Source organism: Pantherophis guttatus, chromosome 2 (genome assembly GCF_059756535.1).
Source record: "Pantherophis guttatus breed Tessera chromosome 2, ASM5975653v1, whole genome shotgun sequence".
Lineage (NCBI taxonomy): Eukaryota > Metazoa > Chordata > Lepidosauria > Squamata > Colubridae > Pantherophis > Pantherophis guttatus.
In genome coordinates, this window is record NC_142064.1 from 255,183,143 (window position 1) to 255,198,102 (window position 14,960).

At 40.6% G+C, this 14,960-nt stretch overlaps 1 protein-coding gene across 3 annotated transcripts in view; it reads left to right on the forward strand.

Annotated features, from left to right (window-relative positions):
- Positions 1–4,146: 4,146 nt before the first annotated feature.
- VARS1 (valyl-tRNA synthetase 1) overlaps positions 4,147–14,960 on the forward strand; it is a 50,937-nt gene continuing 40,123 nt past the window's right edge. For 2 of the 3 annotated variants that reach the window (XM_060690850.2, XM_060690855.2), the window contains exons 1-4: positions 4,147–4,219; positions 8,166–8,541; positions 11,547–11,690; positions 14,110–14,260. In XM_060690850.2, the coding sequence (XP_060546833.2) occupies positions 8,188–8,541; positions 11,547–11,690; positions 14,110–14,260 (649 nt within the window). In that variant the 5' untranslated portion in view covers positions 4,147–4,219; positions 8,166–8,187. Of the gene's footprint in view, positions 4,220–7,479; positions 7,591–8,165; positions 8,542–11,546; positions 11,691–14,109; positions 14,261–14,960 lie in introns of those variants that run through there. The other variant, XM_087888127.1, reaches the window with a different exon arrangement.

A 14,960-nucleotide genomic window follows, 5' to 3' on the forward strand; every position in this document is an offset into this window, starting at 1 on the left:
GACAATGCAGTTTGATGAGAGCCAGCCTGGTGTAGCAGTTAAGGTCAAGGTTCAGGAGATTGTGACTTCTAGTCCTGCCTGAGGCAAAGTCAGCTGGGTATCCTTGAGCTAATCACTCCCTCTTAGCTCTAGGAAGGAAGAAGCCAAGGCGAACCACTTCTGAAATCTTGCCAAGAAAACTGCAAGGACTTGTTCAGACAAAAATCAGGAGTCAACGTTGACTTAAAAGCTCTCTCCCTGATAAGATAAAATAAGCGACAGTTTTATGATAGGGTTGAATTATCAAAGTAGATAGTCTTTAGAGCCTTTAGATAATCTTTCTAGAAATTTGAATTAAAACATCTTTAATGATTTCTCAGGAAGTGGCATACATCCATGTTTCTTTGCAGATGGCAGCAGTGTTGATTTTTGAGTCACAAGAGGCCTTGAGGATCTTTTGACCGAACAGCAGAAAAATATTTTTAAAACTCAGTCTAAATGCGAATGGCTTACTACGGTAACAAAAGCATTGGAAGGGGCAAACTAAAGTTGGCGTACTGTCTTATTATTTCTGAGAAATATGAGTGAGCTGTGGGTGGTGCTGTTTCAACACTCAGAGCCATTTTATGGGTCTCCTATCAGGATGTCTTGGGAATGAGCAGATTGCTATATAAAGCCTTTTCTGAACAGTTAAGTCATATTTGATTGCCTGGATCCTTTCTGGGCAATTTAAGTGCATTACTGATAGAATTTTTTTCCCCTACAAGATGCTGTCTTGCAGGAGTTTATGCATGCACAGAGTGGGCCAACTTTTCATTGATGGCTTTTCCACAATCATCTCCACCTTGCAGGAATTTGCTTGTGTACCCAAAGTAAGCTCTGCAGCCAGAACAGATTCTGGGTTTTAGTTTTGTACAAATCATATTTTAAATGATGGCTGAGCATTTCCTAGGGTTTAAATACTTATGCGTTGTATATCTCCTCTAGTGTTGGATGACTTAATCTCTGATTAAAGTAGTGTCTCCACCTCTGCACTGTTAAGCCATGTAGACTTCAACTCCCAGAATTCCTCCAGCCAGTCTGCAAAAACACTGGGTTAAAACATTTCCTTTTTGCACTCTGAAGATTCCTGCTACCTCAAGGAGTTTTGAGAGCCAGTTTGGCGTAGCTAACTAAAAACCAGGAGACTGAATTTTAGGCCTCTCAGGCATTCAAGCCAGCTGAAGTGGTTTTGGGCCAGTCACTTTTCTCGGCTGAACTCTCCTCCCAGGATTGTTGTTATGGAAAAAATAAGAGGTACGATTAGGTATGCTCGCTGCCTTGAATTGTATACAAAAAAGTGGGATAAAAATATCTTTCCTTCAGTTCTCCAAGATTGATCACTGTCCAGCTCCTCTTCAATAATTCTTCAGTTCCCTCAAATCTGGTTTTTTCCCCCCTAGTTTCAGGATTTCTCATTTCTATGAATCAAAGACAACAGTCTTTGATTCACAGAATCAAAGTCACAGTCAGCTGAATCAAAGACACAGGGAGCTCTGGTAGCGCAGCAGACTAAAGCACTGTTATTAACATCAGCTGCCTGCAATTACTGCAAGTTCAAATCTCACTCGCTCAAGGTTGACTCAGCCTTCCATCCTTTCTAAGGTAGGTAAAATGAGGACCCAGATTGTGGGGGCAATAAGCTGACTTTGTATAAAATATACAAAAGTATGAAGGCTATTGGTTAACGCACTGTAAGCTGCCCTGAGTCTTCGGAGAAGGGCGGCATATAAATAAAAAACAACAACAAACAAAACAGTTCCCCACAAGAATTTTCCTCCACTGCACAGAAATAAGGCACTGCAGCATTACAAAGGATTCTCTGTCATCATGAATATCATTTTAATTTCCAGTTCCAATGTTGGGTTTTTTCAATTAGTTTATTCCTCTTCATTCTGTTAACAATTACACTTCTTTAAAAGAGCCAAAACTTTCACCACTGCCATCCTGGATACAACCAGCCAAAGGTGCACTAGTTCACCTAATACAACAACTCTCATCCTCAGGAGAAACTTCTAGATATGATAAAATACAACTCCCAATTGTGATGCATCACAATTGGGAGTTATACTTTATCATATCTAGAAGTTTCTCCTGAGGATGAGAGTTGTTGTCTAACACAACTGATGATAGTAGCTGTAGTCCAGAGCCGCTCGATACCATCAGCTTCAGGAGGATGAGAGTTGCACTTTGCAGATCAATTGTAGCTTGTTCAGCATCTTGGATCCAAGAGTTGCAATACTTTATTCCCACCACGAGGAGGCACTCGACTGTTCCTTTTGCAGGCAATGTCCTCGGTCATAGCCTGGAGGGTTAACTCGGTCGCCGAAACTCAGCTGCAAGCAGTTGTGCTTTCTGGTGTCAAATATATGGACCCACAACTGTGGAGTTGTCCATCGCAATCGCAACTCCGTACTGTAATTTAAGTCTGAATGGCCCTCGAGCGAAGGAAAACCACACACCCCCTAACTTCGCCGGAAGTTCAGTCGAGTTTCTCGGTTTACCGGAAGTTCAAGTGAGACCTTCTATCGACGTCGAAGCGGCTTTTGATGCTCTCTATGATTATTCGAGAGGGTTGATCGACTTAAGAAAGAGGACCCTTTTGAGGTTTGCCTAATCAAGTGCCTGTGTAAACTTGGCTAACTGCCTGCTGAAACATGTTGAGGGTAACTTTGTGCAGGAAGAGTTTATTTATTTATGCATTTATTATTTCAGTTGATATAGCCACCCATCTGTAGCACATGACTCTGGGAAGCTCACTGCAACCAAAAAATATAAAATATCCTCAGCCAGAGCATGATATGATGTATAAAACCCATATTTTTAAAAAAATCCTAATACAATCAATAGCAATTCCTTAGATACAGGTGGGAAGATGTGATTTAAAAAGAGATGGGTGAATAAGGAGGAAAGAAATAAGTAGGATATTTTTAACAAGATTGTGTAGTATGTGGGGTACAGTCCTGACTCATTCATAGAAGTCCCAGATCTCCTGCATAAATTAAATTTGCTTTGGAAGAACTTTACCCTCCAAATATCCTCCCATTTGCTGTCTTTTGCAGGTATCTGTCAAGTAGTTGAAATAGAATAACAAACTCTGGTTGTGATCCTGTTGCTGCATTCACACACTATTGCCATTATTTGGGTCTAATGCACATAAGCATTTTTTTTAATCGGCATTTTTTTAAAAAAATAATACCTTTAGTACTTAACCACGACCTGACTCTTGGAATCTTTTATTGCTCTTTTGACTTCTTTTTTTTTATATATAATTTTTTTTATTTTTCAAAAACACAAACAAAACAAAACATAAAAACATTATCATTCCATTCAATTATAGACAGTGTATCAGTCGGTGGCATTTTTGTGCTCCTCCTCTCTTCAATTTATCACTAAACATGCTAGCTTATTTCCAAAAATTTCAACATCCATTTATATCATAATTATTTCCAATTCTTATTCTCTATCCATTGGTTAAAATAAATCCCATATCAAATAGTATTGTCTATCTTCCTGCTCTCTTATTTCAAATGTCAATTTACTCATTTCAGCACATTCCATCATTTTCTTAATAATTTCTTCATCATTAGGTAACTTTTCTCCTTTCCAGTTTTTAGCAAATACAATCCTCTTTTGACTTCTTAAATCTTATTTGCCAATAGCCTCCAGTTTGTTTGTTTGTTCTAATCAATGGTTAGCGGATATTAAGAGAAGTCAAGACTTTTCCAAAATTATCTTTACCTGAATAAGAGAACATTTGATTATTTGGCTTGGCCGTAATGTACTTAATTACAATAAAATGGATGGAAACTGAACAAGGAGAGAGAGATTCAAATCTGGAAATAAGTTTTCTGACAGTGAGAACAGTCAACCAAATGGAACAGAAGTTGCCTTCAGAAGTTGTGGGAGCTTCATCACTGGAGGCTTTCAAGAAGAGACTGGACTGCCATCTGTCAGAAATGGTGCAGGGTCTCCTGCTTGGGCAATGGGGGTGGGGGTTGGGGTTGGACTAGATGACCTACAAGATCCCTTCCAATTCTGTTAAATCTGTTAGGTTAACTCCTGGGGATTGGTCAGTTCGCACCAGGCTCTGCCTCGGACGCCTGTCGGAGGGGTCCTTCGCGAATGTGAAAGTAGCACGTGGGGAGAAGAAGCAAGCAGCCTCGGCAGAGGCAGCGGCTGCAGCCGGCTGGAGTGGCAGGTAGGGCGGGGAGACTCCCCTCCCCTTTTTTCCCGGGGTACTGGAGTCCCGGTTCAGCCCCCAAACCCCCTTAATCTTTTCCTTTTCCAAAAAGCTTTTGTGCTTATGGGGTGTAGATTTTCCTGTCCCCTAAAAAAAGCAGCGATCTTCAAACGGGGGTGCAGCTAGATGACTTATTGGGTGGGAGAGCAGGAGGAGCATTTCCGAATTTCTCCTTTTCGTTAGGGTTCAGCTTAAAGAATTTATATTTGATCTGCTGCTTGTTGAAGATCCTCCTCCCCCCAATCTTAGATTTGGGGCATCCCTTTCCTCGCCCTTAGTTGCACCCCAAAAACTTGCAGGATTCTTATAAATTGGTTCACAAGTTCTGTAGTCCCCCAGGGCAGAAGTCCTGTTCTTAAAGAATTGAAAGACATTTAAAGAACTCCTGTTCTTAAAATAATTTAAACTATGCCAATATTTGATCTGCTGCTTGTTGAAGATTCCCCCCCCCCATATTAGATTTGGGGCATCCCATTCCCCGCCCTTAGTTGCACCCCAAAATCTTGCAGGAGTCTTATAAATTGGTTCACAAATTCTGAAGTCCCCCAGGGCAGAACTCCTTTTCTTAAAGAATTGAAAAACATTTAAAGAACTCCTGTTCTTAAAATCATTTAAACTATGCCAATATTTGATCTGCTGCTTGTTGAAGATACCATTCCATGCCCTTAGTTGCACCCCAAAAACTTGCAGGATTCTTATAGGTTGCTTCACACGTTCTGTGGTTTCCCCCAGAACAGAACTCCTGTTCTGGGTATCCAAATCAGCTGGATTTGGGGGAGGGGGGTTCTTACAAGGAGAGGAGTTTATTTCTTTAGTAAAGTTATATGCGCCGTCTCACCTAGAGGAAACTTTAAAGAAGACTAGCTGTGTGTCACCCAGGATTTAATGCCTTTGTGTGTTCACCAGTTTTATTTGCAACAATACTTTTTCAGACTTGGCAATTTTAAGATACAACTCCCAGAAATTTCCCAGCCAGCATGCTATCCGCACATCTTAAAAGTTGTCAAGTCTGAAAAAACACTGATATATGCTATTGGGCTCCTTTATAGGAAAGAAAGTAAGGCATTTCCACAAAATGTTTTAATTTTTAAATGTTTTTATAATGGTTTTTTTTAAAATACATTGTAAGCCGCCCAGAGAAAGGTGGCATATATAAATTGAATGAATGAATAAATGAATGAATAAATGAATAGAAGGGAGATTACTAGACTTTCAAGATGTCATTGTTGTAAATCGGATGGAATAATAGCAGATATTGTGTTATAGTGCTTTAAAAGAAGTCGCAATGTTTGTTAAGCGTTGCATAATCCAAGACCTATTTATTAGCTGTCCTATGAGCCATCTTTCTCTCTCAGCCCAATCCTACCCCACAGGGTTGATGCTTCAAAAAAGGAAAAAAAAAAAGGATGAATAACAAAGTTGGAAGGGACCTTGGAGGTCTTCTAGTCAACCCCCGCTTAAGCAGGAGACCCTATAACATTCCAGACAGGTGGTTGTCCAGTCTCTTCTTAAAAACTTCCAGTGCTGGAATACTCACAACTTCTGGAAGCAAGTCGTTCCACTGATTAATTGTTCTCACTGTCTGGAAATTTCTCCTTAGTTCTAGGTTGCCTCTGTCCTTGGTTAGTTTACATTCCATTGCTTCTTGTCCTGCCTTCAGACACTTTGGATGAGACATGTAACCTTGATCTTCTATAAAAAAAAAATGTGAATACAAGGAATAACTGACCAGAAGTTGTGAGGGAGTTTTACATTCATTAAAGCCAAATAAATTGTACGTGGCTTTGAATCTATGGCTTTGTATGGAAGGAAATAAATCAGAAATCATTTGACCTGACCTGGGTCATTGATAGCTGTACCCATCCAAAATGAAGCTGATGAAACCTTGAAAGTTTGCACTGGATTGCATTATGTAAATGAATTGATAGAACTATCAAGGGTCAAAATGAGTCAAGCGCATTCTAAAATTAGGAAATTCTTTCGCTGTCGTTGCTCCATTATATAGCAAGTGAGTCCCGTGTTTAGACGTCTGTCGCTAACAGGTTAGTTTGAGTGTGGCGTTTGATTTTCTATTTTGTAAAAAAAAAAAGCATTTCTTCTCTTTTCTGCCTTGGGCAAAATAATTCTCAGATATTTGTGCAAGGAAACTTGCAAATTGAAAGAAAATAGATTCTTTTTTTTTTTTTTTTTTGAAGCAACAGGGCTGTTGCTAAACTATTAATAAATAATATAGATTGTCGTAACAGATCAGATAGTGCTATGAGAGGTGAAAATGATATATATGATGGATTTGTTTGTTTTACTTCAATTTCCCCCACCCCCCAAAGTTTTGGACTGAATTGCATGGTGTACCTCAAAAATTGAGCTGGATAAAAGTAAATGGTACATTTAATTACCTGAGTTTAGATTTAAATATAATTTAAATGGAATCACAGGTAGTTCTCGACTTAACCCTTCATTTAAAAACCATTCAAAGTTATAACCATACTGAGAAAAGTGACTTCACAATTGGTCCTCACACTTATGATGATCGCAGCTTTCCTACAGTCCACAGGATGAAAATTTGTCAATTGGCATGTATTTACGAGGGTTGCAGTGTCATCTGATCTCCATTTACGACCTTCCCAGCCAGCTTCTGATAAGCAAAGTCAATGGGAAAAGCTGGATTTGCTTAACAGCTGCAGCGATTCGGTTAACAACCGTGGCAAGAAAGGTCCTAAAATCAGGCTCGATTCCACTTAGCGACTGCCCTGCTTAGTGACAGAAATTCTGGTACTCCTTGTGGGCGTAAGTCGGAGGACTACCTGTCATGAAGGGCAGATAATGCAGTTTTTACCTTTGTATTTAATAAGTTTCTCATTCTGAGTTTTTAAATATTTCAGGGCGACTTTTGGAGGGAAAGCTGGGCCTCTTTGCTTCAAAGGAATCTCGTTAATTCAGCTCGAGTTCTGCACCGTAGTTTAGTGTTACTGGTGGAACCTGTTACGTGTACGAATGAGCAGCTTTGAGCTTAAATTGTCCCTTCCACTTTCTCATCCTTTGATTAGAAGCACCTGCCAACTAAAGCAGAGAGAGAGAGAGAGAAAGGGAGGGAGGGAGGGAGAGAGAGATACAGAGACCTTTATAGATCGGTGTTTCCCAACCCTGGCAACTTTAAGCTATTTGGAGTTTAACTAACTCTTAATATTTCTTTTTTGTCTTCCTTCTGACATTCCTAGGGTAAGGTGAAGAAGAATGGGGCAGAATAGTGTTTCTTAGCTTTGCCAACTTTAGGAGGCCGGCTGGGGAATTCTGGGAGATTGAAGTCTGCATCTCTTAAAGTTACCAAGGTTGAGAAACATAGCTGTAGGCCCTTCCTCCCTCCCTCCCTCCCTCCCTCTCCTTTCTTCCGTCTTTCCTTCTTTCTTTCCTTCCTTCCTCCCACCCTCCCCCTTCCTCCCTCCCTCCCTCCCACCCACCCTGCCCTCTCCTTCCTTCCTTCTTTCCTTCCTCCCTCCCACCCTGCCCTCTCCTTCCTTCCTTTCCTTCTTCCCTCACTCCCTCCTCCTTCCTTCCTTCCTTCTTCCTTCCTTCCTCCCTCCCTCCCTCCCTCCCACCCACCCTGCCCTCTCCTTCCTTCTTTCCTTCTTCCCTCACTCCCTCCTCCTTCCTTCCTTCCTCCCTCCCACCCACCCTGCCCTCTCCTTCCTTCCTTCCTTCCTTCCTTCCTTCCTTCCTTCCTTCCTTCCTTCCTTCCTCCCTCGTTCCCTCCCTTCTTTCCTTTGCCACCCACCTCGTCTCAAGGCAACTAGAAATGCCATTTCTTTCCCAACTCTTCAAAGTTTATCACTAAACCATTGTTGTAGAGATGCATCGTGTTAGCAGATCGTTTGTCTTCACCTTCCTTCTTGTTCTTGATTCCCAGGTCTCTCTGTCTTCTCATCATCATGCCTACCCTCTACATCTGCCCCCATCCGGATAATTTCCAGAACACCCGTGTGTTGGTTGCAGCCCGTTACGGCCGGCAGGATGTTACGGTGGTGGAACTGCCTCCCAATGCCGAATTCAAGCACCGTTTTTTCTCTCTGCCCAAACTCCCAGCTCTGGAAACCAGAGTGGGTGTCTATGTATCTGGTCCTACAGCTGTGTCTTACCTGCTGTCTCCAGATGTTATGAGAGGGCACAATCCCGAAACAAGGGCTTTGGTGCGGCAATGGATCAGCTACGCGGACATGGAAATAGCTCCCGCCGCTTGTTCTGTGGCTTTCTCTGCGCTGAAGATTTCCAAGCAGAATAAACAGGTGAGGGTGTTGAGGTGCAGTGACTGTGCTGGGGTTGATAGGCCCAAATCAGAAAGTATCTGGTAGCATGAAAGCTTATGCCTTTTAAGGAAACGTGCTACAAGCAGTTCTCGAATTACGACCACAATTGAGCCCAAAATTTCCATTGCCAAACAAGACAATTGTTAAGAGAACATTGCTCCGTTTTACGACCTTTCTTGCTACAGTTGTTAAGTGGATCACTGCAGTTGTTAAGTTAGGAACGTGGTTGTTAAGCGAATCTGACTTCCCTATAAACTTTGCTTGTCAGAAAGTCGCCAAATTTTCTGGGACACTGCAGCCATTTTAAATACATGCCAGTTTGTTCGTGTGACCATGGGGATGTGCAGCGGTCATAAGTGTGAAAAACAGTCATAAGTCACTTTTTAAAGGGATGTTCTAATTTTGAACAGTCATTAAATAAATGGTTGTAAGTCAAGGAGTACCCAGACTCTTTCTGATTTTTGGCTGCCATAAACTAACGATTGTTAGTTTAAGAGCCACAGTGGCGCAGTGGTTAGAGTGCAGTACTGCAGGCTACTTCTCCTGCCTGCCGGCTGCCTGCAATTTGACAGATCAAATCTCATCAGGCTCAAGGTTGACTCAGCCTTCCATCCTTCCGAGGTGGGTAAAATGAGGACCCAGATTGTTGGGGGAGATATGCTGACTCTGTAAACCACTTAAGAGAGGGCTGTAAAGCACTGTGAAGCGGTATATAAGTCTAAGCGCTATTGCTATTGTCCTATATAATCTCTACAACAGATTGGATAGAGTAAGCCAGTTTTCTTCAACCTGGTGCCCTTGAATGTCCTAAGATGGCCATCCTGTTTCTAATGTTCTTTTCTTTAACTAAATACGAAAAAGAAGAAGAATGTACACAATGATAAAATAAGGAGGAAAATCTGAAAAAAAAAAAGAAATAAAAACATACACATATTCACAAGCATACTTATATCCATAAATTTTATGATTCATTTATAGTGGTTCATGATTGAGGTACATTAATCAATTCAAAAACCCTGAATAGTTGGAACCCTATGTTTGTCGTTCCGTTGCAAAACAATACATTTTTGGCTGCCTATAACTTTCGGAGTATCTACTTCCCAGGTGTCCACTACTGTGTGATGAGATAAAATATGAACATCTACATTTTCAGCCTGCATAGTCTGGCAGATAGGAAACGCTGTGAGATTTAGTCCTGATTCATGTAGAAATCACTAGGTTAGGCTACCCTGTTTCCCGGAAAATAAGACATCTCTTGATAATAAGCCCAATCGGGCTTTTGAGCACATGCGCTAAAATAAGCCTCCCCCCCCCCGAAAATAAGCCCTCCCCAAAAATATTTAAACATAGAGCTGGAAATCAGGTAAGACGGCAAGAGGAGCCCCATCTTGCTTCATACACCCCAAAGTAATAAAACCTCCCCGAAAATAAGGCCAAGCTCTTATTTCGGGATTCCAAAAATATAAGTCGGTCTTTTTTTCGGGAAAACACGGGTAAATTGCTGTGAGTTAGGAAAACCTCGGTTCACTGAGGAAAAGGGACCAAGACGTTGATCCAAAGGAAAAAGAGGAATTGAGATTCAAATCGCCAAAAATATTGTTAGGCTCTTTGGCATTTGTCTAGTATCTGAAGAAAATAAGCAGGGTTCTCCCGAAATTCTCTTTAGCAAGATTTATGAAGAATAAAAGATGCTTGGCAGCTGCCTCTTACTTATGATAATTTCTGCGTCCTGGGGGTGGTTGGGTCATGTGACTCTTTTGCGACCTGACTCAAGCAAAGTCAATGGGGAAGTCAGATTTACTTAACAGTATACTAAATTAACAACTGTAGTGATTCACTTAATAACTGGCAAGAAAGGTTGTAAAACGGGGCAAAACTCACTTAACAACTGTCTTGCTTAGCAATAGAAATTTTAGCTCCATTGTGGTTGTAAATTTATTTATTTATTTATTTATTTATTTATTTATTTATTTATTTATTTATTTATTTATTGGATTTATATGCCGCCCTTCTCCCAAAGGACTCAAGGCGGCTTACAACAATAAGAAACAGAAAATACAAAAGTTAAAAGACAAATTAAAACAGAGTATCCAATAAATAAAGTTAAACGTGGGAATACCAATTCAAATTTAAGATTTAAGAATATAAAAAGCTACAAAATCAGTATAGAATCAACCCAGGCCTACCTTGAGGACAACCTGTACTACATTATACCTTAAAACAAAGTTGTATGCATGGGAGGAGGAATGAAGGAACCGAAAATGTTTTCTTGTTTCTTGGAGGCAGTAATAGCAATTAACAGTAGCCCTTAGACTTATATACCGCTTCACAATGCTTTACAGCCCTCTCTAAGCGGTTTACAGAGACAGCATATTGCCCCCCAACCATCTGGGTTTTCATTTTACCGACCTTGGAAGGATGGAAGGTTGAGTTAACTTTGAGCCAATCGGGATCGAACTTTTGACAGTCGGCAAAATTAGCTTTTAATATTGCATTTGTGAAGTTTCCGAAAGATGCCCTAATTAATTCATGAGCCATGAGCCGAACTTCAAAAGAAATACAGTCATTTATTAGGAGCACCATTTCGGCAATATTCGGATGCAGTTAGAACTAATCCCATGTAGATTTACGTTCCCCTATGACCCTGTCTCTCCCCTCCTCTCTGGCCATGTCATAAATCACATTCTCCAATTAACCACTTTGGCTGGCTGTGAAATCCAATACCCTCCTTCTGATTGTGGTCAGGAAGAATGTATGGAATGCACTTCAGTTAGGGAAATCAGTCAGCTCTATCAGTTCTCTCTCCCTCCTGCTCATGGCAACTTGAAAGCTTTGCAAGTTGACAGCATTCTAACCAATGCGCCATCACTGCTCTTATATATATATATATATATGTAATAGGGAGAAAAATGTATTTTTAATCCTTCTGGAGAATCTCTTAGGAATTGCTTTCAGATCACACCTTACTCTCTTCTCCTACTCAGGGGCTGGATCGTGCTGTAGCCGAACTGCAGCATCTCCTTGGGGTGCTGGACAACCACCTGAAAGTTCGAACATACCTGGTGGGGGAAGCCATAACTCTGGCCGATGTGACCGCTGCTTGTTGTCTTTTGTTGCCTTATAAATATGTGAGTTTTCCTGCGTCATTGTTCTTTTCTCTTTTTTTTTTCTTTTCATAATTTGGCGGAACATTTTGTACCCTTATGTAAATTGACCTCTTTTTTTCCACGAAGGGAAGAAAAATCAACATCTGTAGTAAGGTCATTTACACAATAGTGGGCAACTTTTTCACTTTCCACCTTTTAACAAAATTTAGTTTATGCCAACGCCATATCTTTCTGTCCTTGGCAATCAGCTCTTGATTCCAGCTCACTTTATACATTGCTTCTTTCTTTCTTTCTTTCTTTCTTTCTTTCTTTCTTTCTTTCTTTCTTTCTTTCTTTCTTTCTTTCTTTCTTTCTTTCTTTCTTTCTTTCTTATGTTTCTCTTTTTCAGGTTCTCACCTAATTTATTCAGCCGTGGTTTTCTTAGACGACTTCTTCTCAATCCTGTCATTCTTCCTTCTTTTTTGAATACATTTTTATTTTATTTGGGAAGTTAAGGTAAAATGCAAACTCAAAATAAAGGAAAAAGAAGTTTTACAAAAACAAAACAAAGATAGACAAAACAATTCATCATTTTATCCTTTGTCTAGTCACTGCAGGGTGAAGGCTGAATGCTTTGAAGGCAAAACATTAGAAAAGAAAAAAATGTGTATTGAAAAAGACAAAGGACAAAACCATATATACATATAACAATACCACTTACACTTGTATATACCACTTCATAATGCTTTACAGCACTCTCTAAGGCAGGAGTCGGCAACCTTAAACACTCAAAGAGTCACAAAAGTTCTAATCGGAGCCGACAGAAGTCTGGTTCCCCCATCATAGTCTCCTCCTAGCGTGGCATCCTTTTTCCTCTACCTGTCCTAACCGAAAGCTCTATCAATTGTGGAGCCGACCAACAACAGAGAGCCGCAGCAGAGGGATGAAAGAGCCACATGTGGCTCCAGAGCCGCGGGTTGCTGACCCCTGCCAGGGTACTTACGGGACCGCCTTCTGCCACCAATAGCCTCCCACCGGCCGGTTCGCTCCCACAGAGAGGGTCTCCTCAGGGTGCCGTCGGCCAGACAATGCCGGCTGACGACCCCCAGGAGGAGAGCCTTCTCTGTGGTGGCACCTACCCTATGGAACAATCTACCCCCAGAGATACGAGTGATTTCCGACCTCCGGATTTTTCGTCGGGCCCTAAAAACTCATTTTTTTCAACTAGCTGGTCTGTCCTGATTTTAGGGTTAGTTTTAAAATTTTTAAAATTTTAATATTTATTTTAATTGACAAATTTTAAATTATGAGCCAATTTTATAAATTATCTTAATCTTATTTTAATTGTGATGTTTGTTATAGATGTTTTTTATCCGGCTGTTCACCGCCCTGAGTCCGAAAGGAGAAGGGCGGTATAGAAATGCGAATAAATAAATAAATAAATAAATAAATAAGGGGTTTACAGAGGTTGCATATTGCCTTCAACAATCCGGGCCCTCATTTTACCAACCTCAGAAGGCTGAGTCAACTTTGAGCTGGTCAGGATCGAACTCCTGGCAGTGAGCAGAGTTTGTCTGCAATACCACTGCGCCACCATGTTTCCTACATAATATATTACATATATTATCACTCTTAGTTGGATATTGATAAATATATTGGAACAAGGAGGGTGAAGATTCGTTCTCTGAGCTTGTGGGTTGGTTTCTTTTACTTAGCCTGGTAACGAAACATTCGGAAACCAACCCGCAAGCTCAGCGAACAAACCTTCATCCTCATCCTACACTCAAGCTACAAATATTCACCACTATTGCAAATATTGGAACAATATTAATTTCCCCGTTTGCAAAGCAAACCCAAATTTATAAGCGTCTACTTCTGTCTGTAACCAATTTGACCTGTCGTCTATCTACTATATATAAAGGCAAAATATTTAACAGGCGAACTAACAGCAAAGTTAAACTTTAAAGCTTTCTGTTAATCTATTATTGTACTTCTTAGAAAGTCTATAAATGATTTTTATCTACCATAAATCACCACAATTATTTTCTCTGATCTGTCCAGGATCAAATACCCTCGTTTGATTCTTAATAATAAAACTTCTCCTTAAGACTTTGGTTGAAAACTTTCCCAGCAATTTTGTCTTATTCCCCAAAATTATAAACCACTTTTGTCGATTCGTTTTCCCAAAAAAGTCCAGTCCAAATTGATTTGCCGTTAAATCTACTAAATCCATACCCCAGTCGCCATCAATCTTCTTGAGAAAATCCACTTCATCACTCATAGATTCTGTTAATTCCAAATTTGTAGAATCCATATTCCCTTCAGTTTTTGAATAGTCGTTAAGCAACTTGTCTTAAGTCGAGGGCTACCTGTATATTACATAGAGTCCCTTGGATAATTACAGCAGCTAATCAATGGAATAAATAAAATAGCACAAATAATTAACTTCCTTCTCTTCTAGGTCCTCAACCAAACCCTTCGCGTTTATTTTATCAACCTTACTCGATGGTTCCTGACATGTATCAACCAACCAGAGTTCCAGGCTGTTTTGGGCCCAGTGAGGTTGTTTGAAGAGGCCTCAGGAGGAGGTGTTCTAGAAATGGACTTTAAAAGTAAGCCTTGCTGGTGGATGGCCTCTTTTTAAATCCTCGTTAGTTGGCAGAATCACAGTCAGGCTCCAGCTTAAGTGAAGCAGTTTCATTTAGCAACCGTTTCATCTAATGGCTGAGTTGCCAGTCCTAATTGTGGACGCTAAATGAGAATGACCTGTATTTTGTAAATCATTGCACCCAAGCATGGAAGATCCATGGACCCAGCTCCCATTGAATAAAATAAAATAGAATAACAGAGTTGGAAGGGACCTTGGAGGTCTTTTAGTCCAACCCCCTGCTTAGGCAGGAAACCCTACACCACTTTAGACAAATGGTTATCCAACATCTTAAAAACTTCCAGTGTTGGAGCATTCACAACTTCTGGAGGCAAGTTGTTCCACTGATTAATTGTTCTAACTGTCAGGAAATTTCTCTTTCGTTCTAAGTTGCTTCTCTCCTTGATTAGTTTCCACCCATTGCTTCTTGTCCTGCCCTCAGGTGCTTTGGAGAATAGCTTGACTCCCTCTTCTTTGTGGCAGCCCCTGAGATATTGGAATACTATTATCATGTCTCCCCTAGTCCTTCTTTTCATTACAGTAGACATACCCAGTTCCTGCAACCGTTCCTCATATATTTTAGCCTCCAGTCCCCTAATCATCTTTGTTGCTCTTCTCTGCACTCTGATTTATCTGTGTGGTTTTGACTGGCACACCAGCCTAAA